This window comes from Tinamus guttatus, unplaced genomic scaffold, assembly GCF_059628265.1.
Source record: "Tinamus guttatus ecotype Peru unplaced genomic scaffold, ASM5962826v1 Tinamus_guttatus_pri_ptg000602l, whole genome shotgun sequence".
NCBI lineage: Eukaryota > Metazoa > Chordata > Aves > Tinamiformes > Tinamidae > Tinamus > Tinamus guttatus.
In genome coordinates, this window is record NW_028289136.1 from 4,948,310 (window position 1) to 4,974,117 (window position 25,808).

The 25,808-nt window shown below is 41.0% G+C and overlaps 1 protein-coding gene and 1 long non-coding RNA gene across 2 annotated transcripts in view; one reads left to right on the plus strand and one right to left on the minus strand.

Moving 5' to 3' along the window:
- The window catches only part of TENM4 (teneurin transmembrane protein 4), a 364,557-nt gene that overhangs the window by 275,238 nt on the left and 63,511 nt on the right, over nt 1-25,808 (plus strand). Inside the window, 4 exon segments of the mRNA XM_088534989.1 lie at nt 319-535; nt 14,448-14,567; nt 19,570-19,831; nt 24,667-24,934. Of these exon segments, the coding sequence (XP_088391115.1) occupies nt 319-535; nt 14,448-14,567; nt 19,570-19,831; nt 24,667-24,934 (867 nt within the window).
- LOC148592420 (uncharacterized) overlaps nt 1-25,808 on the minus strand; it is a 381,317-nt gene that overhangs the window by 63,332 nt on the left and 292,177 nt on the right. The window lies entirely within an intron of this gene.

Consider the following 25,808-nt stretch of genomic DNA (forward strand, 5'->3'; position numbering starts at 1 on the left):
AAAAAAAAAAAAAAAAAACTTTGGAGATCTCTTAAGGTATCTGAGTGTCTGAGATGTGAAATGACTTATCCCAGAATCAACCTCAAATATGATTTTTTTTTAGCTTTGAATATCAGGTGAATATAGATGAGTATTTTCATATATATGCATACACATAGTAATGTACATTTGATGTTATTGGGACTTTAGAGAATATGCCTTAATTTATTCAAGTATAAATAGTCATTTCCCTGTTGTGTGCATTGGAAGGAGCTTTTGCCCCAAAGTCTGCAACATTCCATATTGCCATTGCTCCAAAATTTTCCTTGCCTTCTGCAGATGGCCTGGTGGATTGCATGGACCCAGACTGCTGCTTGCAGCCGTTGTGCCACGTCAATGCGCTGTGCCTGGGCTCCCCGGACCCCCTGGATATCATCCAGGAGACACAAGCCCCCATCTCCCAGCAGAGCTTGCATTCCTTCTATGATCGGATCAAGTTCCTGATCGGCAAGGACAGCACCCACATCATCCCAGGGGACAATCCCTTTGAAGGCGGGTAAGTGAATATTATTTTCTTTCTTCACTAAGAAATAAAGCACAAGCCACCTACCCATAGCACGATATGGAATGCAAATTGTGTTAATAAGGGATGCCAGCAAGAGGCAGGACACAAAGCCTGTCATTATCAGTCTCCCAAGTAAGTAAGTAAGTATCTGATGGATATTGTGGTGGATGTAATTCTATTGACTGTCCTTCTGGCAGAAAGGCAGGCACAGCTCAAGAAATCAAAGTTCCATACATTCTTCTGCACTGGGGGATCAGTATTTTATATGGCCTCTCTTACTTTGAACTGTAAAACCTTCTTTTGGTTGTGCTTATTCTGGTGGACCGGTAGAATTTCTTCTGCTTTATTCCATCACCTTTCTTACTTTTGTTGCTTTTATGAATCAGTCCATTATAGAGATGTTTCACCTTCCATTTACACCCAGGGATTGTGTCCCAGACCACCCATGAATTTTGCAAAACAGTGGACGGTCCTCAAAATCAGTGCATAGGTAGGTTGCCTTTAGACACTGCAGTCAAAACATGTCTCCAGCAAGAATTTTCAGTCCCTGTGCAATATGTCTGTGATTTACTTCTAATAACTTAAGGTCCTGCCAGCTGGCAAGACAAGGTGCTGCTCTCTGAATGCACGTGGGCAGTTGCATCTTTCCTACTTTCCTACTTTCTTTCATTTCAAGGAGTAAATGCCATTATTTATCAGGGCTCTTCTAGTTGTCTAGTTGTCAAAGTGAATGTCATTTAGCAGAAGTATCCAGTAAACAGCAGCAGCAGGTGTTCTTCCATGTTACAAAGAGATTTGACAGAGCCAATACAGAGGGAAACTACAAATGTATTTACAGTGTCTGATAACAGATGACTATTACAGCCCCCTAAATAACTAGAGACAATCTTATAGTACAGGAAGAGCCAATAAAGTGACTTCTGATATAAAAAATCAAGTAGAATATAGATTGGTTTTAATATTAGACGCTCTTTCTATCACTACCACATAATCCAAAAATGGAAACTGGCAAAGAAATCTTCTGAAGTTTAGTTCTGTGACTGCATTTCAGCCATTCATGCCTGGCTCTCAGGAGAGGGAGTCCGCACCATTTTGTAGTTACAAAATCGTGTGCTTAAAGCAGGACATCATAATGTACATGATGGGATGTGGGATTCTTAAATTCCCATGTGTCTTCTCTGAGTGCTGCCTTTCAGAAATCCTGCCCCTGAGCCATGAGATGCTTCTTGACACTTGGTTTAATTCCACTTGATTATGAACCCCTTCCTTTCAGCTTTCCCCCACAAAGCAGTGAATGGGTCGGCACTGAAAACATACAAGCCCCCATGTTCAGATAAGCTAATTCAGCACTTGTCTCTGCAGCCTTCTCAAGCCCTTCTGCATCTGACCATGCTCTTTCCTGAGGGGATACTGCCACCATCTCATGGGTAGGATGCTCTGAGCACTGCATAGGTCTGCAGGCTGACCTCGGACTCGAGCATCGTAAAAGCATGCCAGTGCCAGGGAGCTCTATCCTGATGTGCTGCTGTCCCTGCTTTGCCTTGCTGCCCAGCCAGAGCCCTGGAAAACTAACTGGAGTGTTCACCCTGAAGGCCAAGCAATCTTTATGTGGCAAGCAACATTTGTCCGTGTTTTCAAGACTGCAGATTCTGGACCTTAAACAGTCCAGTCTCTTGACTAAATGTTAGTGTAGTGACTTCTCTGCTATCAATTGTTGTGATTTGTTGCAATAAAAACAGGCATTGTGATATAAAACAGATGATAAACTCAGTTTCATTTTCTAGGGCAGTTAGATCATAATTCCTCAGCTGTTCTCACCATCAGAAGCCTTTCAATAGAGGACTCTCCTATCGGAGCCATGTATAGCCTTTTGGATTAGGTAGGGAGTTTTGATAGATGTGGGTCTAGTATCATGTCCATGCTGAATGAACTTTTCTACTGACAACTGAAGCACCATAGGAGTCCTCAGGCAAGTATGATAAAACACTCTGCAACCTCTCTTTAAAAGACTGCTAGCATTCGGCAGCACACAGAAATGGAAGGAAATAATGGGATTTGGCCATTTATACCCTTAATTGCTTCTGGGAGTGCCACTGGAGGACCAGAAGAAAGTCTGAGCATCATTTAAGTGCCACTTAGATTCCTAATGGAGTTCCATGTGTTTCATCTCCGTACTGGAAGGAAGAATTCTGATGTGTAAATGTCCTGCTAAAGAACAGTGTTGATTTCAGAAGGAACATCTGCTACCAGAAAAGTTTATCTGCCATATACCTTATTAGAGTGAGGGAGTCAAAAATTCAAATCAATAGGAATTGTTTTAATGATTGCTTTTCATTAACTGCAGTAGAAGTAATAAATAGGCCTCCTTGTTCCACATATGTTTAACACGAAGACTTATTTAGTTATAGCAATGATTTATAACCTTGTCATTCTTAACATAGCAGCATCGTATGTATATTACTAAATACAGTATATAGATATGCCATCTCAGCCTTTAACTACATTGCATGTTCCAAGTTACGTAGCTGACTTTACGTGAGCAGTTGCAGATAACAGTGAAGGACCTCAGTAGAAGCTGTATTTTCCTCTGAGACAGGACCATAGCACACATTTGGGGCTTATTCATCTGCTTTATTGTTAAAATACTGTTATTCTTTGGGTATGTTAAAAGACATCGTGAGTTCTTGTGAGTTCTTAAAGATCTTACAGATTTGGTTAAACCTCATGATTAGAAGTGTTTTCTGCCTGCTTAACTTATCTCTGTAGATTCACTTGGTTATGTGCTATCCAAAAAGTCGAGCACTGACAGAAGAAAGAGCTGTCACAGTCACCCTATAGCCAGTAGAGCCACCTAGTCACCCTGGAGCCACTTAGAGCTCACTGGCAACTCTCTAGCACTGTCCAGATGGTAATGTCTCTACAGAGTGGTTAGGAATGTTTGGGAGCCAGTGAGGCTGGGTGAATGAGACTGGCTGCATTTCCACATGTAGATAGGTCCTTCCTGCCCTAGCATTCTTGTTGACTCTCCTGCAGTTGTACTTACAACAGACAGATGGTAACTGCCCTTTTATCCATGGAGCTGCCCAGTGTCTCAAAGAAGATCACAACAGCGCTGGGGCAGGATAAGCCTTTTCTATCTCTTCTTCCCGTTACTGGCTAAATAGCTTGTCCAGCAAGAGAAAATCTTGCAAGAGAGCTCTTGCAAGAGAGAATCTAAATTTGCTTCCCCAGCAAGAGAGGGAATCTTTTTGTTCTGGCAGAGGGAACCTGCATCCTGCCATAGGACACTCTTTTCTGCTATGTTGCCACCACTGTGATTCCTGGTGTAGACCAGGTCTGTCAACTGCTCTAATATATGGCACTATTCATGAGGCATCCCATAAGCAGGCAGTGCAGAGGTGACATGAGGGGATCCTCTGTTTCCCATGTGAAAAGCTGCTCCTTAAGATCAGTGATTTCAGAAACCACAGCCAAAGATCCTGGGCAACTTGGTCTGGGTGACTCTGCTTGAGCAGCAGGGTTGGACTAGATGATGCAGAGGTCCCTTACAACCTCAACCATTCTGTAATTCTGTGATATCACTTCATGGCTGGCTGTTGCGTCCAACCCTGCAGTTATGCAGGAGGTATTTATCACCTCTGAGATAACCACAGAAATTCAGTACATTTGCATTCCTTTAGGAACTGTGCAGATGTGGCATGAGCGTGAAGAAGATGACTGAATACCTATGCAATATATTTCCTGGGCTTCAGAGACACAGCTTAGCTAGCCTTTAGAGAGAACAGCAGTGCAGATCACCTAATGGATACAAATAAATGAATGCCTCATGACAGCTAGCCTTTGAGTGAATTTATTATTGAATTACACTCCAGCTTTTTAAGAACAAGCTGAGCTGACAAGCTCTCTCACCACTGCAAAAGAAAAAGAAAGACAATGATAAATTACCCTGATGGATAAAGGTAAAGACTTTGTCTCCTCCAAAATACCAGCAATTATATATTTTTCATGTTAGGGAAGAAAAAATAATCATTCCCATATTGAAATGAGTGTTTATGATGATAAAGCAAGTAGCTAAATTAAATTCTGAATGCACAGAATGTCTTTTCACATCATTTTGATGAACAGATAACAAGTACTCTTCTGCTGCTTGATCGTTCTTGTATTGATTTTGAAACCACTCACTCTTGCTGTTTGCTTTGCCATTCTTAGTTGTTCGTCACCATAAGGAGCGGCACGAGATACAGTGGTGTCAAGTTGTTGACTTTCAAGCCGGACACCTGATATCCTTGTTCTCCTGTAAGGGACACTGTCAGAAAATTGTCAGGACAGGGTAAAGTCCTCAGTCACAGAATCTTTTATGTTAAGTGTCAGTATAACACTAACATGTCTCGGAAATACATACGCAGAATTAGTAGTTTCTGTAAAGAACATTTGAAAAGAAGTCAGCTGATTTTTGAGTTGATGTGTTTTAGACCTCAGCTTTTTATAGCACAGTTTTCATATATCACTTGGTAATGGGACGCCAGTGTTATTAATCCATTCTAATTAAATAGGCAGCCAGATATAATCAGCTGAGTTATAGTAAAGACACATCAGAGAGTACAATCTGGTATCAGCTGCAAGAGTAGTCCCTTATTACCCTTACATAAAAGCCTAAGTACAAAAATAAGTTTTCATGGGTTAAAATTCTGATCAGAATCACATTTTCGCATTTCTTTTTCCATTTCTGAGTGATGAACTATCCCCAGACATATTTCTGCAACTCCCTGTGCCTCCCTGCACAATGTACCTTACCAGTCTGGTTGGTGAGGACTTATGCAAGCTCTATGAGATACTAAGGTGGAAAAGCACCCTATAAAGGGAATTGTGCAATATTTTATTATAAATAAATAAATAGGTGCTTTTTTATTGTCATATTAAGCTGCATTGATCCTAAAACCCATCAAAACTAAAATTGTGAATATTGATCATGGCCAGAGAAAACTGAATAAGGGAAGGGGGCTAGAGAATAGGGGAAGATCAAACTGACTTCCAAAATCAGTAGTCCCTCTGGCTCAGTTCTGAATAATTTAGAATAATATTAGAATGATATAATAATAGCCTTGACAGGAGATACTCAAAGCACCTTTTCTTTTCCTTTCATCCCTTTCTTCCCTCTCCTGAAGGGATACAGATTCCCCACAGAAGATCTTGCTGAATTCTCATTGCAGAGAAACAGGAGTTTTTTGTCTTTACTCTGCTTCTTACCTCTGCTGGTGCGACTGTGATACAGCCAAGCACCAAACATTTTGTTTCTAGCCGTGAAAACAACGTTACAAAGAAGCCAGAAAAATAAATAAATAAAAAATAAAGCTAGCCAGATAAGGATTCCTGCTGATGATTCCTCCAGGGTTGGCTGGTCCAGCCCATGGTTTTGGCCTGGCTGCAGCAGGATCTAGCTCCATTGGGCTCCATCAGCAAAATAATGTGGATACGATGCAGCCACTGAGCTGCAGGTGCTTCGAGAAGCAATGTAGGTGCTCCACCACTTGGGGCAGCTTGGAAAGATAAATACTGCAAGACCGTGTTAGAAATATTAGACATTACTCTGTGATCCTGACAGGGAACATCCATGGTGCAGCACGATGCGTGTCCTCCTTTAACCAGCCTGGAGAACAGGGTTCAGAATTTTCGCTGTTTTATACCAAACTAACACAGCACCTTTTCAAACCATCTCCCTCTCACCAATACTGTCTTTCAAAGGCATCGTTTCACTTTTGTTGATTTCTGCTTAAGTGAACTACTTATTAGCTACAAATCATAGCTTTTTGAAGTATGGAAGAATATAGAGGAATTTCCAAAGACAGCATTTTTTGGGTAATTATTGCTCTTAAGCATAGGGAAGCATACTTTTAAAACTTTGTTTTTCAGTGCAAGGCAATACATATATGCCTTTTCAATGTTTGCCTTTTACCTTTCATTTTAAATTATATAGTGTGGCATTATTTCATCTCAAAGGGGGTTTGAGTTGAGGATGGCAGTATTTTCTTATAATAAGCTAATAAAAAATATGCAGCCACTTACTTCCACCTTATAGAATTTATATCTGCAGGGTTCTTCGAAATAAAAGTTTCTCTCCATTTGAACATTTATTTCCTTAACATAGATAGTATAATCATAATGTAATTATATTCCACTTTAAGAAATGGCATTGAAAGGAAATCCTGTATACAGTCATTAGAGAAATTGGGATGCAGTTTTTAACAAATATTACAAATTGCTGGATGTTTATTACCAAGTGTTCTTTTTTCTAGGCTTTCTAAGACCTTTTGCTAGAAAAAGTCATACTTGAAGAAATTATGAATTAATTCCTCCTCTGTTAATACACATTAAACTATTCATTCTCCCTTGTAGTGGGTAAAGAGTGTTGAAAACTGAAGGAAAGAAAACCTACAGGAAAAATAAAAGAAAAAAAGTTGATATTGTTAGCACAGATAAAAGAGTAAAAGAGTACACTACATATATAACCAGCAAGGAGAGAGGACACATAAAATACAAAGAGGCCAGATACAAATGGCCAGATATGGCCGTAAGCAATTGCTTACAAGTTAGACTCCACCACACTTCTAATTTTAAACTCTTGGCCCTCAAAATGCAGAGGGAAGCTTCCAGCACAGTGCAGGGACAAATTAGTCACCTTGGAGGAGTCAACCAAATGACCTTGATGTTGAGCCCCATAGGAGCTGCAGAGACCAACTTCAAGCAAAGTTGGTCACAGCACCGGCTATTTCACTAGAGCTCAGATACCGAGTTGTGACTTTGAGCGATGCCTTTCATTTCACTCAGAACCACCTTTGCTGTCTCTGCTTGAAAAATAAAGTAAATACAACTGCAGTGCTTGAGTAGGATCCTCGCTGAGGGTGGCAAGCGTGATTTGGGCACACATCCAGAATCAGGCAAAGTAGCTTGTATCCATGCTGTGCCTAGGATTCAAAGGTCTCAGGTGACTCCTGTGTACCTGGGAGCGTGCAGAAAGCAAGCCTCAAGCCTCCACAACTCCTAGGTACTCCTAAGGCAAGACTCCGGATGAATTAAGGTACTTCCAGGATGATGCGGATGCTGACTGGTGGATTTAATTTGTGCTTTGGGTTTTAGGAGACTAAATTGTGCCGTAGATGCTGATGTGTTCTCCTGGAACTGATACATAGATATTTGATTAATATTTATTCAATATTCGAGATAACATTCCTCTGAAAAATGAACAGCCCCGTGCCCGTTGTTGTATATTAATCACGGATAGACATGACTGCTTGATCGTGAGCTGAGTCAGTAGTTCCTTTTGGGATAATAACATCGCTAGAAACAGCATACCTTGTTCAATAGAGAGACTTGATCATCTCATTGCTGCCCAGCATTTCTTCAAAGGCAGCATCAGCTCGCTGTTGCAATGATTCTCCCATGGGACTATGACATGTTCATTCTGCGCAAAGCCGTCGCTTTCTCTCCCTTTCCTCTCCTCCGTGGAAGCTTGCTGACCCCGCAGCGGAATGGACATCTCGAGCACATGTAGGACAAAGCTTTTCCAGGTGAAATCCCTGGGGAACTGGTGGGAGATCATTCTCCTGGCTTTGCACCCATGGGGGTTAAGCTCTGCTTTGCCACATCAGCTTTGGGGCAGTCACCTCTGCGAACAGCTCAGTCCCAGCACAGTTTTGAGCAACTTCAATATATCCGGAGGAGTCTGTCCTTTGAGTCTGACATTTGCATGCTAAATTTGTTAAAACCTCATAAATAAAAATTCAGTTTTAAGATCCCAGCCATAAACTCCTATAATATTTTATTGAACCACTTTATTTTTCATAATTCCCTTGGATCATTACAATGCTATCAGATATCTTATATGTTGCTAAAGAACTTCCTCTGCAATCATCAAAAAGAGAGCTCATTTTATAATTGACATGTAAATAATGTATTTATTCTTTTGTCCCATTCAATTTTACTTTCACTGTATCTCAAATTCCTTGGGAGGAATTGCTTTTATTTTTTGGTCTTCTGCAGAGCTGAATATGTGGCCACAGCTAACAAAGTAAATACCAGGCCTAAGATATTATATTAATACAGACCTACCAAGTTCTGCATTATTATTTTTTTATGAAGACTTGACATGAATACAGCACTCATCTCTGGAAGTTACTGGGCCATAAAGTCTTTGTCTCTCATAGAAATAATGCTTATAAGCTCACTTCTGGAAAGTTACTAAATTAGTGTAATTCAGAATTAGGTGCAAAAAATTTCTTGCACCTTATGAGCTATGGAAACTCTGACTTGGATTTTATGGACTTAAAGATTTAAGACCTTGACTTCCTTTCCCTGGGCTCTTATACAAAAAAAGACTGTGGTTTTATTATTATTATTATTATTATTATTCCATTGGAGTGAGGGGAGTAATCACCATTTTTAAAAACTTTTTTTCGTCCACAGCATTGTGGATACAAAGGGTTTTCACTGAGACTTTACAGTGCATCAAGGGTAACCTTTATTATACGGTGCATTTTCTATAAAAAAGAAAATGCACTAAAATGCATTCACATAAATTTTATAGTTTGAGTCAGATTTATAATTCCAGAGATCAGTGTCAGTGTCATCTCCTCTTCATGTTCCAGTTGCTGAGCACCCTTCCTGCATCCTTTATCCTCCCACCTTCCCATTACAGCTCAGCTGAAAAATCTCGGGGTGCAAAAACAGTGAATCAATGAGGTGGAGAGACCCAGGACATTGCAGATACAGGAGCTCCATCTGCTTCCAACAGTGGCCAGGTTTCCTGCCACATCGGAGGAAGAATGGACCTTCAGAAAGTGGAAAGGGACAGGCACGGAGTAGGTGGATAAGGTCCACATCTGTGGAGAAGTTTTCAAAACGGTAAAAGCAGCTCAAACCTGAGGCTTTCAGGAATGGAGTAGCAGATAAACCTACAAATAAACTGAAATGTGAAGGCCCAGCTGAGAGTGATTCAGTTCAAGGGAAGATTGCAGGAGTTTTCTCCTGCATAGGAGGCAAATGGGTATGATTTTTGCAGTCAGATTTGGGGAGAAATACTGCCCCAAGGAGTGAATGAGAAGGTCTCTACATCATCCTTTTTCCTTCTCTTCTTTCATCCTTCATTTATCAGCTCATGCACTCTCTGCATGCCCATGTGTTTGACCATGACACCCTTAGCATTTACCTGGTATTTTATGAAGTTTTCTCTCTGCCCTACTGCTAGACAGCCCTGAGGTTGTTTAGCATGAGGCAGGTGCATTCAACCCAATATGAGCAAGGTCCGTTTTGCTGCATCCTTTGTTATTATCAAGCAAAAAGATCGGAGTAGCGAAAGGAGGGAGATCACGTTTGTAACAAAAACATATATTTATAGACACTTATCAGCAAGGTGTGTGGACATGTCACGGGTGGAGTACCATGAGAATATGAGAATCTCTACACATGAGATTAGCAGATTTCTGTAATTATCCCACCTACATCTCTATAAAGAAGGGATGCGCTTCTGTCATTACTTTGTGGGCAGAGTGCTGAGACACGTACAGAGTAGCTGATACTTCCAGCATCTCATAGGTAGTCACGGATAATGACACACAAATAGAACTGGACTCTCCTAATTTCAAAAAAAAAAGTTTTTGTTGTCAAGAAATAGCTATCTTTTCATTCTATGCTGCTCTGCTGAACTCCCATCCAGAGCAGAATAGTCCATTCCAAGGATGCCTCTACCAATGTAATACAGAAATGATGGATAAGATCAGAGGGATAAAGAGATTTATAGTGGCAAATTAAACTATTTAATATGAATAACTTGGCTGAGGATGGCTAAGTGATCATGATAACCATCTCCAGACATTTGAAACCTTTGAAGCAGAAAGCACCATGAGTTATGGAGGAAATATTTTGAGGAGCTACAGAATTCTGAGTGGTAAGATCTCCCATGGCACCTATTAGAAATGAAGGAAAGAATATACGTTTCTTTCAGTAAAAGAGGGTTTAGAATGCATGAATTTCCCTTCTCTCTAATACCCACCCCTGATGAAAACCATTCAGTTTTTCTCTTGTTTCAGTTTCCTTTTTGGTTTTTGGATGTTTTCCAGTACCAAGTGCAGCATCAGTGGAAAACAACCATGAACAATAAGTGTTGGAAGGGCCAATACTTAAACTGTGAGATACCAGAGGCGGTGTTAAAGGCAAATCTTTAGTGTATTCCCAAAAGAGTTTGTGAGATGGTTTTGGAGGATTTTATTTTGCTGACTTCTGTTCTAAGACTGTTTCTATTTGCTTGGAATGCATTGACAAGCAAAGCAAGCTATCAAATTTTCTTGAGGAATGAGAAAGTAATGGCATCAATGAACCCCTATCTTTTTTGCCACTGTGTCCCAGATCTGACCAGGAAGACTTAATTTAATCATCCAGGAAATAAGGAATGACTTTCAAAGTGGTGGTCTAAAATTGCCTGATACGCCTTCTGGCATTGTAGATAGCAGTTCAACAATGATTTTGTGTTTTAGGAAAGCTTTGATATACAATTTAAAAAAAAAAAAAAGAAGAAGAAGAAGAAGAAATTTAAAGCTAAGGAAAGTATATTAAAAAAAAAAAAGCAGAATGCTTTTCATTGTAAAACTTGTAAAAGTAGTCGAGGAAAAAGATACAAAAACATAATGCCAGTGATAGGTGGAATCTGTTAATAATTCAATGGGAAGAGAAGGCTCCATCAAAGAGAAATTCAATTTTGTTCAACTGCAGAAAACATTCCGAACTCACAGGACCAGACTGATGGAATAAATCTCTTCTATTAACGTGAGAGATAATTTTATGTAAATATATTGGGAGACCTTCTAGCGGAGCTGAGAGTCTTAGCAGTACCACTCTAGCTTGTTTGTAGTGTAATTGCATTTAGACCAAGGTCCTCTGAAGGAAATGGCTGACTAAATTAGCATTAACCAGGTTCCTGGGGGGCTCGGTGCGTTGTGGGGAGTCGATCTTGCCTCCAGAAAGGACACGTTGACACTAGTGGAGCCAGCTGCTCACAATGCACATTCCTAATTGTTTTTCCCAAGCGAGGCAAATTTTATCTCCTAGGGAAGGAGAAGATTTCAGAATCCAATCAGTTGAAGTCTGGGATTTGGCTTTCTTAATTTCTCTCCCTCCTGCTTTTAACTGAATTCAGATTCATGCACATTGCTCCAGTGCAATCGTGCAGTGTGATTTTGGAAGGATGTCCCCTTTGCGGGAACATCCTTCCTTAGAGCGTGTAAATAAAGCAATTTCTGGAGTCCTCAGGAGGGCTGGGGGATGCAGCTGGGTTTGCCTGCTTGTCTGAGAAGAGGAGCCAGCTTTGTCCAAGTTAGTGAGCACGCAGATGGAATAAGGGAGTTGGAGTGCAATGCCGTGGGGATGGCCCCACAAGAGAGCAGAGTCACTTATGGGAGGCTGGGAGTTCAAATGGATTTGTTAGACCTGCAAAGGTTGGAGAAAGTTCTTCATCCACGTTGTGCTGGTATCTGTTTTTGAAGACATAGTTGTCCGTGGTATGTAATGCGCCAGATGCTTGCCGATATAAAGCAGCATACCCCATTAACATGAGCTGAGGATCTAGGCCAATGTGCTTACAATATTACTCAAAACTTTGCAACTGCTTGGACACGTGTTTTATCTGGGACAGCAGGAGAGAGACACCTGCAACATTTCATATGTTTTCCTTTGCTTGCTTTTAACTCTTGGATGGAAGAAACAACATTCTTCCTGGTCTTACAAAAGCACAGTAGGATCTCAAGTCTCCCAAGTATTTAAAAGCATTAATAGTTCCAGCATTGGTCTGGATATGCCATCAGTAATTCAGATTACTGAGGTGTCCCTTATGCTGAGCCACAAGAAGGTTTTAGTCCTTGAAAACGTCTGCAGTGGTTCTTCACCCTTCACAGCATGAGCAGGCATTTGATATGTATCTGGGAGGGCGATGGTGACAGTTTCAGACACTACCTCAGTTTTCTCTAAAGGATAGAAAAGGAAACATGGGAGGGATTGGAAAAATCTGAGGAAAGATGGTCTGGCTGCTACTTCTGGCTCAGATATGTGATCAGACATAATGACTTTGTGCAAAATTGCGCTATGATTGGAGACCTATTGACTTCAATGGAATTATTCCAAGGATCACATTGTGATTCTTTGAGTTATTCTTTGCCAAGTGGTTAGATAGTGGCATGTGTTTTACTGCTGCAGTATACTTTTAAAATTGTTATGTATGGGAAGTTGCACTGGAGTCTTCAATGGGAGAAGCAAAACAAGCATGAAGAATGTTATTAGTTCCAGGCTGGGTCCTAGTCTTTTCCTATATGATTACTATCAAGTCAGTGATGATATATTAGAGAAAATTCAGTGAAAGAAAAGCCAATTCCATTATCTCATTTTCCATTGGTATAATCCAAAATAGTATATGAATCAAATCACGTTTTAGGTTGCCTACAAATTCTGGTAAAGCTTCGACAGTTTTTGGTAGCAATGAAGTTCTCCATTTACATTAGCAGAAATTTGTTTAAGGCTCCCTGGCAAGTGGTCTGTTTTCTGTACTATGGAATGAACAGCTCACACAGCCCTTATTTAGTACAAATTATATTTAATCTCTTTGCATTGGATCTTATCAGATTTTCAGATGGACTCTAGGAAAATGACTCAGTCTTCCCTTCATGCTCTGTGTTTATAAAATCACTTTATCAACAGTGCATGTTTGGTGCTTTGCCTTGGTAAGCCAGTACAGTGACATTTTACACTTCTATTGGGTAGATAACACATGCAGCTGTGGTGATTTATTCTTGCTGAGGATCTGGTCCTGTAGAAATGCTGGCTTTCAATCTCTCCTCTCCATCTGGTCAGCAGTTGCAAAAATCACTCCCCAGGTCATGCTAGCACACTGGCACCACAATTTACTGTTATCCTTAGAAAAATAGTAGCAGTCAGCCAAAAAAGTGAGCTCAGACACTCTCCCTGACATGAGATGCTTTGTCTTTGTAGGAAATTCCTAAGGTAGCATTGCAGTAATGACTTAGAGGTCTGGAAACAGAATTTGGAATAAGAAGCTACTGAATGTGTCTTTGGCCCTGTTGCAAATTTTCTGATTGACCTTGGATAACTGAAAACCACCCTATGCTTTATTTCCTCTTTCTGCAATATACCAATCTTGCAGTATTAATCAATGTTTGTGAAGATCCTTGAGATGCTTAGATAAAAGAGCATGTTAGAAATAGATGTAGCCTATAAAACAGTGCAAACTACCAAACCCAGAAAGAAAAAGGGGGAAAATAAAAGCCTGTTCTGTTGATGTGCTCACTTCCTCGGGCATTTTGTAGGAAAGCTACTTGAATCTAGCAAATTATCTGTCATGTTTTTCCCAACTGGTCTATGTGAAATCTGGAAGAAATGAGCCATCAAGCCCATCATGCCTCTGCTCTCCCAAGGGCTTCCGTACCATGAATATGCCTATGTGTTATTTGGCATGTTTCTGTTCTCCTTGAGTCTAAAATATGTTTTGCCCTTAATTAGGGCGAATTGTGAAGACACTGTGAAACTTAGTGGGTTACAGCTAGTTCTAGTGTGATATCGTGAACCCTACCAGAAGGTAATGAAGTATGTCCTGTAGCTGTTACTTTTTCCAGGAGTAGAATAAAGGTAAAGCACAAATCTGGTGCCAAATGTTCTTGCGCTTCTCCTGCAAACGTCTTCAAGAGCAGCAGCCCACCATCAAGAAGCATGGTGTACATAGCCCCACGCATTTCAATACATGATGGCCTGGGCTTTCTCATCCATGGGAGTTTCAAGACACAGAACTAGAGGTACATCCCTCATTTGTGCAAAGACTTACTCTTTTCTATTCTTCCTTTCCTTCGTGCAGACATGCGTGTGTGATTCGAGGCCAGGTGATGACAGCAGATGGGACACCTCTAGTCGGAGTGAACATCAGCTTTGTCAATAATCCTCTTTTTGGATACACAGTCAGCAGACAAGACGGCAGGTAGGATATCCCTGCGGGATTTGCAGTAACCAAACAGTGATTCCAGTACTATTACCATCAGCACTGAAGAGACTTCTAGGAATACATTTACTGTTGAAATATTTTGAAGATGTCATGCATCATTACTGCTGTTGGTTGTTCATTCTTATTTCTGCTTTCTTTACTGTGATTAACTTTGTAATATTGCCTAGAATCTTTAGGCAAAAATTGTGCGATCCACTGCACATGCATGTAAAGAAAAGATGTCTCCCATTCCCCACAGCTCTATTCTTGCTAATTCATACTGAAATGATTAGGAAGAAGTCATTAAGATTATGGTTGTATTAGAGGCAAGTGCTTAAAATCTGAGCAATCACACTTAGCCAAAACAAAAGCATTGTAAATTGGGAAAGTCTTTCATCTTATCTTTTGTCTGTCAGTGCTAATTGGCTCCCTTTCTTTTAAGAACAAAAATGAAGCATAAGGAGTTCCAGCTGCACATGCTCTATCTAATGACTATTAACCACTAGCAATTGGGAGAGGATTTATGGATTTTAGCACCTCTCCAATCCAGCACTCTCATTAAAGATTTGACTTGGCCAGAGAAGCTGATAGAATTACAAGGAAAGTGAAGAACATGTGCTAGCAACATGTGCTTTGTGTGTCTTGTTCATGCTCATGGGGTTTTGTCATCTACAGTAATATTGGTGGGATGAAGAGGCATTCTGAATGCTGCTTCAATCTGGACATTGAACAATAGAGATAAAACCACCCTGTTTCAGGGAAGGCAGCGCTGGTAGGGTAGAACTTAACTGTATGGGTGCAACTAGTGTGTAGGACTTGTTGTCAGGTTTTCTCTCAGCAACTGCTGCTGTTCAATATAACCCCAGACTGAGCGGTGTCAGCTCCTCTGATCTCACTTTCTTCAACTTCTCCTCAAAGCTTCTACAAAGACAACAAATTGAGAACAAAGCTCCTCAAAGCTTCTACAAAGACAACAAATTGTCCAATTTCAATACTGAGTTGCTTAAATCACAAAATACCTAGGCTTCCCAAATTGCCTAAGGCACACATTCCAATATTTTCTCAAATCAATGGGCATGACAGTACATCTGCATACTGGAGAGGTGGTAAGCGGACTAGTGAAAGTACTTTTAAAGAAAAACTTCCTCAGTGGTGAATTCTTCTAAAAATTATCTTGAAGTCTTTAAGAACATTCAGACTAAAATTATCGGGACAGAAAAATGGTGTTAGGCATCCCTTATTTCTAATCCCAATCCTGCTTGCTGATTTAGCAAGTAGCATTAGAGATGTATCTTTACTCTCCTAGTCCAGCCAACTGGCCTGTGAAAAGGAGATAACTTTTGCTTGCCTTCCTCTTTGGTTGTTACGGCATTTGTTAAATACTATTTGTAAAGAACTTCAGAATCATCTAAAGAATTATTACTACTGCAGTTGTTATTATATATTCTGACAGTTCTCAGTAATTTTCTGAATGGAGGGCAACTCTTTCTTCTCGCAGTATTTTCCCCCTTGAGTTTTCTTAGGATTAAGACATTATATTTTAAGTTACCATACTTGTGGAGAAAGTAGTTTCTCCTGAGATACCGTAACAAACTGTATGTATTCCCCGTCCATATTAGTGCACAGTCATACAGGGTCATCTGGACCCTCTTCAGTGTTATTCTGGTTTGGAGTAAATTGGGATGCAAGCATGCAGGCATGCAGTTACCTAGTTCTGTGCGTTATAAGGTAAATGCTTAAAATTCGCTGGCTTTATTATTTGTCATATTCACCATAGGAATATCTTTGCTAGAAAGCATGCTCTGGGTTGCCTTAACTTGATTTAGCGAATCAGTTTACTGATAGCAGGAAAGTAACAGCACTTTTAAAGTAAGGGGGTTTAAGAAGGGAATCGCATCAATTTAGCTAAATTGATTCTAAGCTGATATAGTTGCTCAGTAAATTGTCTTGGCGTGACCAAGTCCCAAAATGAGTGTCAGAAGTGATATTTCGGCTTTAAAAATAGAATTTAAAAATCAGTAACCTGATGTTTTTGCCCTTGCAAGTGAGTTTATAGTTTATGGTGTTCCAGGTCTTTGCAAGTAGGTTTTATTCCTATTACAGTAGTCAGGTACCACCTCTAATAGTGAAAGCCTGTTCCTATTTAATTCACATTGCTTCAGTCTGCTCATTAAATCACCCCAGCTCCTCCTAATGAGACTCTTTGATGGCTTCAAGGCTTACAAATGTTTTTAGACTAATTATTGTGGTGCTTTTTTTTTTTTTTCTGATAACCAGGCATAAAGATAAAACGACAATTTTCAAACCACTCTACTGTGTGCAGGATTCATCTGTGAAGCAAAATTAATAGATGGATCAAAGTATCAATACAGGATTATAAACCACGTTTTAAAAGAAAGCTTTACATTTGATCAAATTGGAAGTTGACAGTGGCTGTATTTCATCAGCATCCCATGGCTGTCAGAGTGATGCTAATAAAATAACAAGTCTGCAGGCATTATGTACCCACTATCACATCCAACAGCCTTGGCATCAGTCCCCTCAGAGAGACCAAATACATGGACCTTCCAGAGTAAAGAGATGAGAAAGGGTTACTTTTTCTGCATTTTTTTTTTGAGCCTGTTTTGCGGATAAATAGAGAATTTCAACTGTTGGGCTGTCTCTCCAGAGTCTTTTAAGAAAAGCAGAGTGATATGACTGTATAAAAAGTGTACTTTTTTTTAGAGTGATAAAAAGACATCAGAGATCAGCAGCAAAACCAGAAATAAAATTATCTCGTTCCTTCAATCCCAAGGCAGTTCTGTTCCTGTTAAATTTAATTTCACTAAGTGAAGTTGGGAGAAGTGTGTTTTCCGTTTGGGATTTTCTGTTTAGCCTTGCTTTTAGCTCTTCTTTAGTTCATCAAGATAGTTTCAAAGCTACACTCTGTAACACTGGGAAAAACAGCTCATGAGCATGTGCCTGCTCCAAAATCCTGTAAATCCCTGTGTTTTCACAGCTGTTTGGGATGGCTGTGGAAGTGGCGCTTCCCCTTCCATGTCCTGTTTCACAGGAGCAGGAAAAGGCAGTGCTGATCCCCCTGCAAAAGTTACCATCCCTGGCCAAGGGGATGGTAAATGTCACTGAAGCCTCACCAAAGTCATTGAAGCCATTAGCTGTTCTCAGAGGAGCAAAAAAGGGTGTATTTCCAACCAAAAAACTTCCTTCTCACTTGCCTAAAACCTCGTTGAATGTCACTTGTGATGTTTCTTTCCCACTTTGCCCCTTTCGGTGCCCAGCTTCATGTGGAGCGAGTTTCTCCCTTCGAGCTGAAGGGTTTGCCAAATGCTAATTGCCTGTTAAAAATGTTCCCATCGAAGCACAAATTCAGTGCAGCTTTAGCTGGCAAGAGGCAGCAAGTTGCTCGTCAGGCTCTTGTAAGCCAAGTTACGCAGGTCTGGGAAGCTGATGCCCCGACTTCAGTGGTAGAATAAACATGTTGTGGCTTTTCAAAGTGCTTTCCCCCCCTGGACTCAATTTGAGCTCTTTCCTGAATAATTCTCTTTTCATAGTTATATTTGTTAAGTAGCACCTAAGTTTACTGGTCATAATAAAGAAAGGTTCCTCAGTGATTGCTTGCCAAATATTTTTTTTTTCAGAAGCAGCTTGTACCCTTCCTTGCACCTCTGTGATTTTTGCAGCAGATCTAAAATGCTCACAATTAATTAAAAATGATTAATTTTGACTTCTTTTCCTGGCTTCTTTCTAATCCTGTAATTATGAGGTGCACAAATCTGGCTTTAAGCCATCAGTGCGTTTTTGGATCCCGATTCCTAAGTGCAGAATGGTACTTGAGGACACAGTGGTAAGTGCATGAGCATCACTGCTGGTGTCAGGGAACTGCTCATATGCTTGAAAATCTGCAGGAAGCTCTCATACATCAAAGTCAAACACCCAAAGTGAGAAGCGGGGATGAGAAATCTCCTTTCTTCGTCCAAAACATGTATCTGGTATTGCAACTGAATTGATATTGAGGAAAAACAAACAAGCAAAAAAAAAAAAAACCCAAGTCTTCAATTACTGCCAAAATCCTTTCCTTTATCAATTACTTCTTTTTGTTTTTTCACTCTATACATGATCAATATATTATGTTGTGCTTCATAATATCTACATCTCTGACAAGATGTGAAATTTAAATATGAAAACCTAAAAAAACTAAAATCCTGTTCCAAAATCTTTACATCAAGAGGCAGAATCTTTTCTATATGGAGGTAAACAGCCTCTTAGCTCAGGAGGGCCATCTATTAACCCAATGTAAGATTATCTAGTAAAAATGCACACAGCAAAGTTACTGGGCTGGAGGTAGCACAGAACAGTCACATACTATCATTGCACCACCAGCAGTGAGTTATCCCTCCCTCTAAATGATGAAGACTCAGGGATAGATGTGTGCTGAGTGCTGTGCTGTAAAGATGCCTTTATATTTTTTGTTTCTTCCCGGATCTCGTACAGTAGGTTCAGCCCGTGACTGGGCTCCACATGTTCCCTGGGTTGCATTAGGTATCTAGTCAGTTTAGCAGTGGGTGCCAAGATAATTTATATGCTGGCACATCAGAGAAAATGTTTTTCCAAACATTTTATTTCATCATGCGAATTGATCCAATCTGTGGATCAGCAGAACATGTTTGGATGTTGAATGCTGCATTAAAAAGAAAGGGAAAATGGGCTCATGGTCCAATGACATGAGTAAAGGAGTAACAAAGATAAATGTTTGTCTCTCAAAAGAAAATGATGGGAATGTTTATGGCATACAGGGAAGGGCGCGTGGGGAAGCAGAGGTTCCGCTCCTGCCCGTGCCACTTGCTCTTGCCCAGCTCACTCGTGCTCCTTTGAGCCTTAGGTTTTATGTTTGAAAAAGGCAAGCACTGATATTTCTGCAGCTTACAAGGGCTTGCAATTGCTAGGGAGTAGCTTCAAGCACACGGCTGTTGTTAACTTGGTGCTGCCTCTGTTGAAACAGCTTTGACCTCGTGACCGTTGGCGGCATCTCCATCATCCTGCACTTTGAGCGGGCGCCCTTCATCACGCAGGAGCACACGCTGTGGCTGCCGTGGGACCGCTTCTTCGTCATGGAAACCATAGTCATGCGGCACGAGGAGAACGAGATCCCGAGCTGCGATCTCAGCAACTTCGCCCGCCCCAACCCCGTGGTCTCTCCGTCCCCGCTGACGTCCTTCGCGAGCTCCTGTTCAGAGAAAGGTCCCATCGTGCCTGAAATCCAGGTATGAACCTTCTGAGCCAAGGAATCAGATCGTGCTTCGTTCTGCGCCGCTTTGAGCAATGCAAACACTGCTGTGCCTCCATGCCCTTCCTTTGGCCCACTGGGCATTAGCAACAGACCTCAGCAATGGAGGCAGTTGGACGTGAAGCTTCTCAGGGTTGGAGGTCCTACCCGTCAGGCTGCAAAGCTGCTGAGCTGTGCAGCCAGCCAGCCTGGCGAAAGGCCAGCGTGTGGAGTTTGCACTTAATAATGCGTGTTGTTGCATTTAATAATATATGTTACATTTAATAATATGTGTGATAGACAAGCAGAGTGGGAGAGTTACTTGTAATTTCTCATCTGCATTTCCTTTCTTAAAGGAAGCATGAATCGGATCAAGTAGTTTAGCAAACTGCTGTGGGCTCCAAGTGTTGTGTTGAGTTGAAATTTCTGTTTTAAATTCAAAGGACCAAACAACTGGATTATCTGTTTTTTTCTTTAAAAATCATGGCTGTTTTCAATATATGGATGTAGCAGAATGCCAGCTTTTCTTCTTGGGGCATGTTATTCCCAAGATTTCAGATGCCAACATTCAGAATATTCTGGGAATTGCTTTTAGTAACTAGTAATAGCTTGCCAAAACAGACATAATAACAAGTGTACCAACAGATTGTCTGCTTCCTGCTTGACTCCGTTGGGGTTGCAGTGGCGTTAATGAGCAGAGAAGTCACTTCATGTCTTCTAATTGTAATACACAAGGTACTGAACCGAGCAACGAATGAAGCTAGTGGTCTCTTTGCCTTTCCCACTGGGCCAAATCCTCTGATCCTTTCTCAGATTAATTTCCAGTTATAGTCACAGGGTTTGTCCCAGCTTAATCACTAAATGTGCCCCATGTTTTGTAATATCTGTGAAACTGCAAATTCTTGGTTCAATTTTCACATGTATTTACGTTAATCCAACAGACTTCATGAAAGGTAATGTTCAGTGCTGCCTGGCAATGAAGCAAATATCTGATACACTGAAACAGTAATCATAACCTCACTGATTATTTGTTGTGATCCATGTTAGATAATGTAAATTGTATATACTGAGCTAAAACATTCTAAAATTCCTCTTTGATGTGTGTATTGACTGTGAAAGCATCTAGGGGTGTAACTTGTTCAGCCGTTCAATACCATTTCCCTAGTAGTTGTCTGGTGTTGTTTGATATGCCCTGCAACATCCTACTTGCTCTCCAACTGCCAATCCAGAATTATTTCCCTATCAGTGCCCTGCATTCTCTCTGCCAACCCCTTGTGAACCTCGCAGATAATTTAGACGTCCCAAATGCCACTAAATGCCAATAGTTATGGAATTTAATTGAGTCCTAGGTAGGATTCACTTTGAGATTAAGACAGCTAAGACTGCACCTGCAGTCATCCTAATGTGTTCTAGATGTCTGAGCTCCCATCAAAGTTAATTTACATCTAGTTGATTTAGTCAGCAGAGCCTACAGATCAGCTAAGCTGACCAAGATATCTAGGTCCCATTGACAGTATGTTAGATCTACATGGACTATAACTGATGTTTAGATGCCTACCTCACATGCACACACTTACATGCAGATATCTGAATTTAGATGCCTTAAATTGGAACTGAATCCCCCTGTTAAGTTTAAGTCACTGTCTGAAGAACCTTTCCGTTGACCATAAAGAAATCTAGACTCTCTAGATTTCTCATAGAGAAATTCTAGACTCTAGAAGGACTCCTAACTTTTAGGCTCCTAATGTTTAGTTAAGAGGAATCCCGTGCAACATGATGAGCAATAGTTTTTCCAAATGTCAAATGACTGAGATAAAGCTTATTAAACTGTATTAAACAGATTTTGTGGTGCCAAAGTATATGGGAGAATGTGCTATTACAGTAGAATCCTAACATTACTAGTTCATAAATGGGCTGCTTTTGTTCCTGTACTGCATAGATATGATTAAAAAAAAATAACCTAGCTGCCAGTTTCTGCTACTGCAGTCCATAATATGCAGTTTCCAGGAGAGAAATGTTAAATAAAATAGGTGTGAACACAGCTGGTAGCAGCCGATAGACTGGACAGCAGGGAGAGTAAGCAGGGAGATTTTGAGAAGCAAGAGGAATTGGCTGACCAGAACCTCATGAGACAAAGTCCTGCACCTGGGTGCACTCAAAAGATTCAAAATTCAGAGAATTAGATTAGAAAATAGATTTTTAGGGTTTCATTCAAGTGCCTAAAGCAGATTTGGTGCCATTTGAGATGTCCTGAAGTATCTGTTCAGATGTCCAGCTGGAGCTCTAGAAAGGCACGGGTCTCAAGGTCTGTGTCAGATGTGCCATACACATGCAAAGGTCTTGGATGCCACACAGCATCTCACTTGAATCAAGCCCCCAATTCCTTTCTTTCTCAATTGTTTTTTTTTTCTGATCATTATTTAAAAAGTAAAAATAAAAAATGGGTGAAGAGCTGCTTTTCCTTGTCTTGCTGGGGTAGGTGAGTGCTGGCAGGGGGAAGAGATTTTTCGCGCTATCACGTGAGTGTAAGACTGGAAGCATTTGCTGCTAGCATGAGCACACAGGCCAATACCCAGGATTGAAGGGAACAAGGTCGTGGTAATTGCTAAATTGCCAAAATCCGTAGCAAGCCTGAAGAACAGGCTCCTCTGCCTGAACTGTCTGGTGCCTGGGCTGCTTTTAAAGAGCATAGATTTATTGGTCTGTGATAAACTCTAAGAACCCTAGTCTTTACCCAGGACCCCAGACACAGCATAAGAACTTATCTGGCTAAGTAGTAATTAGCAAAGAGAAATTAGGGCACATTTCAGCTGTCACTACTCTCGGTCTACTCAGAGGATTAATTATTATTTTTCCCCTCTCCCCCCATCAGTGTCCTGCTGGATTATACTTCTCCCACCAATGCCCTATTTTGTTGCGGGTTCAGGGCAGCTTGCAAACTACAAATACATTTCGGATAATCTGAATTACCATTTGAACAAGCTCCTCCATCGGGCACCTTTAAACGCAATTCCTTGTGCAGCTCCATGTCTTGGTGCTGCTGTGCTGACCCATTCACTGAAGTGGTCGACAAGCAGAGACGGATCGTGACAGAGAGAAATAATTATTTCTGACAGGGATTTGAACCAGACATCGCAAATAGGACCTCAGTGACAATTATTTCTGTCTTTTTTTTTCCTAAAGGGTTACATATGAAGACAGATTTGATACAAGGGACCACCTTTTCCTCAGCTTGGCTCAGCCACTTGCTGGCTGATCCTGGCCCCAGCCCAGCTTGTTGCTAAGCTCATAAAATATATTTTAAAATTCCTGGGTTTTCCCAGTTCTGTCATTTTTCAGCCTCCTAAGCACTGAGATATGTAAATTGAAAAGGCTGCATTAGAGAAAGTAAATATTTATGAGCACAGTGGAACAGCGCTTTAGCTTCTGGATGTGTCCGTTTGTCAAGTGCTGCAATGCTCAGCTGTTGTAAGATATCACTTGGAAAAGTGTTAGGCCTTGCATAATAGCTTAGAACAGTTCTTTTCAGGGGCTTGATTACAAGATTTGTCGTTATTCGTAACGCTAACCAGAAAGCCTGCAGGAGTTGAGCAACTTGTCATGCCCAGGGAAGTTTAATGCTCCCACATAGCTGGAGTTGAGCGTTGGAGCCGCAGTAATAGCTTGGAGTAAATCAGGATTGCTGTGATCCCTTCCTGACGGATTGCTCCTGATGGAGGGACCACCTTTGTCACATCTCCTGGCCCCCCGTACCTTCAAGCCTCCATGCCCTCAATATTGCGGAGGTTGGTTATTGCTGGGGAAGTATTTTTCAGAGCTCATTTAGGAGCTGGCACGCCAAAGTATCTCAGAAGTTCTTTCACAGGAAAGAATGGTGCTAGTTATGACCTTCTGACACATCCCATTAGCACACCAAGTTTTCAGGCGCCCTGCTGTGCTTCTACCTTCATCTTTCAAACTTCACCAAATATTGCCTGTTTGTGCTGAAAATGCCCGCGTTGGATGATTTTCTAAAAATAAGCTTTTCTGGAAAGTGACAACTAAAATAAAATAGTTTTTCCCACCATCACCACCCTTAGGAATAAAGAAGATAAAGCCCTAATACCCTCTTTATGAGAATTTTGCATGGGAGTTCAATATAGTGCTGGGAATATTGCATATTCTTCCAGAAAAATTCCCTTTGTTTCTCCAGCTAAGAAAGAGAGATTCTAAAATCAGGTTCTGTTTTAGCAAGTAAACTATCTGCAAATCCCATCTCTACTGAGTTCTTTTTAAACTAACAGTTTGTCAGAGGAGGGTCACAGGAAGAAGGTGGGAAAGGCACTAGTGACATGGGAGGAAGGCCAGTTGCGGTCAGAGATGGGCAGCATCAGTGAAGGTGTTAGCCAAGTAAGGCTTGGTATTTTACTGGAAAAAAAATCCACGAGGCAAAGATTAGCAGCCATAAAAACACACCCAGATAAAAGACAGAGAGAAAATAGAAGCTGTAGCGAAGGGCTGGAGTCATCTCAGACACCGAGGTCCTTTCACCATGGGTCTGGACAGTCTCCTCGGCAGTGAGTATCACTGTCCACACTTACCTAAACTTGATACTTTACCCTCCTGTTTTCACAAGGAATAGAGGTAGACAAAGAGTGGCACATTCCTCACCCTCCACAACTACGCCAATAAATTGCATATATGATTTCAGAACTGGTGCCTACTAAATGTGTTTTTTTAGACATGTCTGCCAGAGCTTTTATAAAGATGTAATTGTCTGATTAATTACAGCTTCACTGCCATTTCCTGTCTGCTCAGCGCTGATTTAACACCTCCTGGTTTGCCTTTCCACAGGCTCTACAAGAGGAGATTAACATTTCCGGTAGTAAAATAAAAGTGAGTTACCTGAGCAGCCGCACAGCTGGCTACAAATCAGTCCTGAGGATCAGCATGACCCACCCCACGATTCCCTTCAACCTCATGAAAGTCCATCTCATGGTGGCTGTCGAGGGACGCCTCTTCAGAAAGTGGTTTGCAGCTGCTCCGGACCTGTCCTATTACTTCATCTGGGATAAGACAGATGTCTACAGCCAGAAGGTGTATGGGCTCTCAGAAGCCTTTGGTAGGTGACCCTGGGGCCGGTGTCTGTCTTTGGAAGCAGCTAAGTGACAATGCACAAACGTTGCCTTAGATCAGTGCTGTCCAACTGCTGACACGTCGTATGGGTGGTGCTGTTCCAGTGCTGTCACCTTGGGGATGGTTGGGCACAGCTGTTCAGAAAGCACACATTGACTAGCAAACAAATGCTTCTCCAGCACATACGTCCTGAGCTGCTGCCGTCATATGTATACAGAAGAAATGAGCTGGAACTAGAGGCATTTTTCTGTCTTTCACCTAAGAGCTGTCAGCACTGCTTGGAAAGGCATTCTAGGACTGGGAACAACCTCCACTTATCCTTGTGTCTAGTTTTCAGAATTACCCTGATCTTAAAGTTTACCCTTTGCTGCATTTTCTGCAGGCCTAGCATGCTCCAAGCACCTTTTAGGACATCAGCTTTCAGGTTTCCAATGATTCTCTCCTCTGTCACAGTGAAAAATATCAGCCTTCACTTCCTGAATTATGTATTCCTCTGATATTGTCTGATCCTGCAAAGGACTGTGTTTGATGAGAGGTTCTGAGTTCGCTCTGTGCTCAGCACTTTTCAGGAGACACTGGGATACTTGTAATATCAAACCTCTATTTTTATCTGGCCGAAAAATGAGCTGTATAATTGCTTTTCATTTGTGCAGAACTTACAATTCCGCTGTTTAAGCTGTTAGTGCTGAAAAGATCAGATAGGGCAGAAGAAGAGCAGAGTCTTCTGAGAAAATCATAATGGAGTCATTACTCTCCTTCTACTGACATTATTTTACTTCTAAGTAACTCCAATATGTTCAACAGAGTTACACCTGATTGACATCAGACAACATGGCAAGCCAAACTATATTTTTTCTATT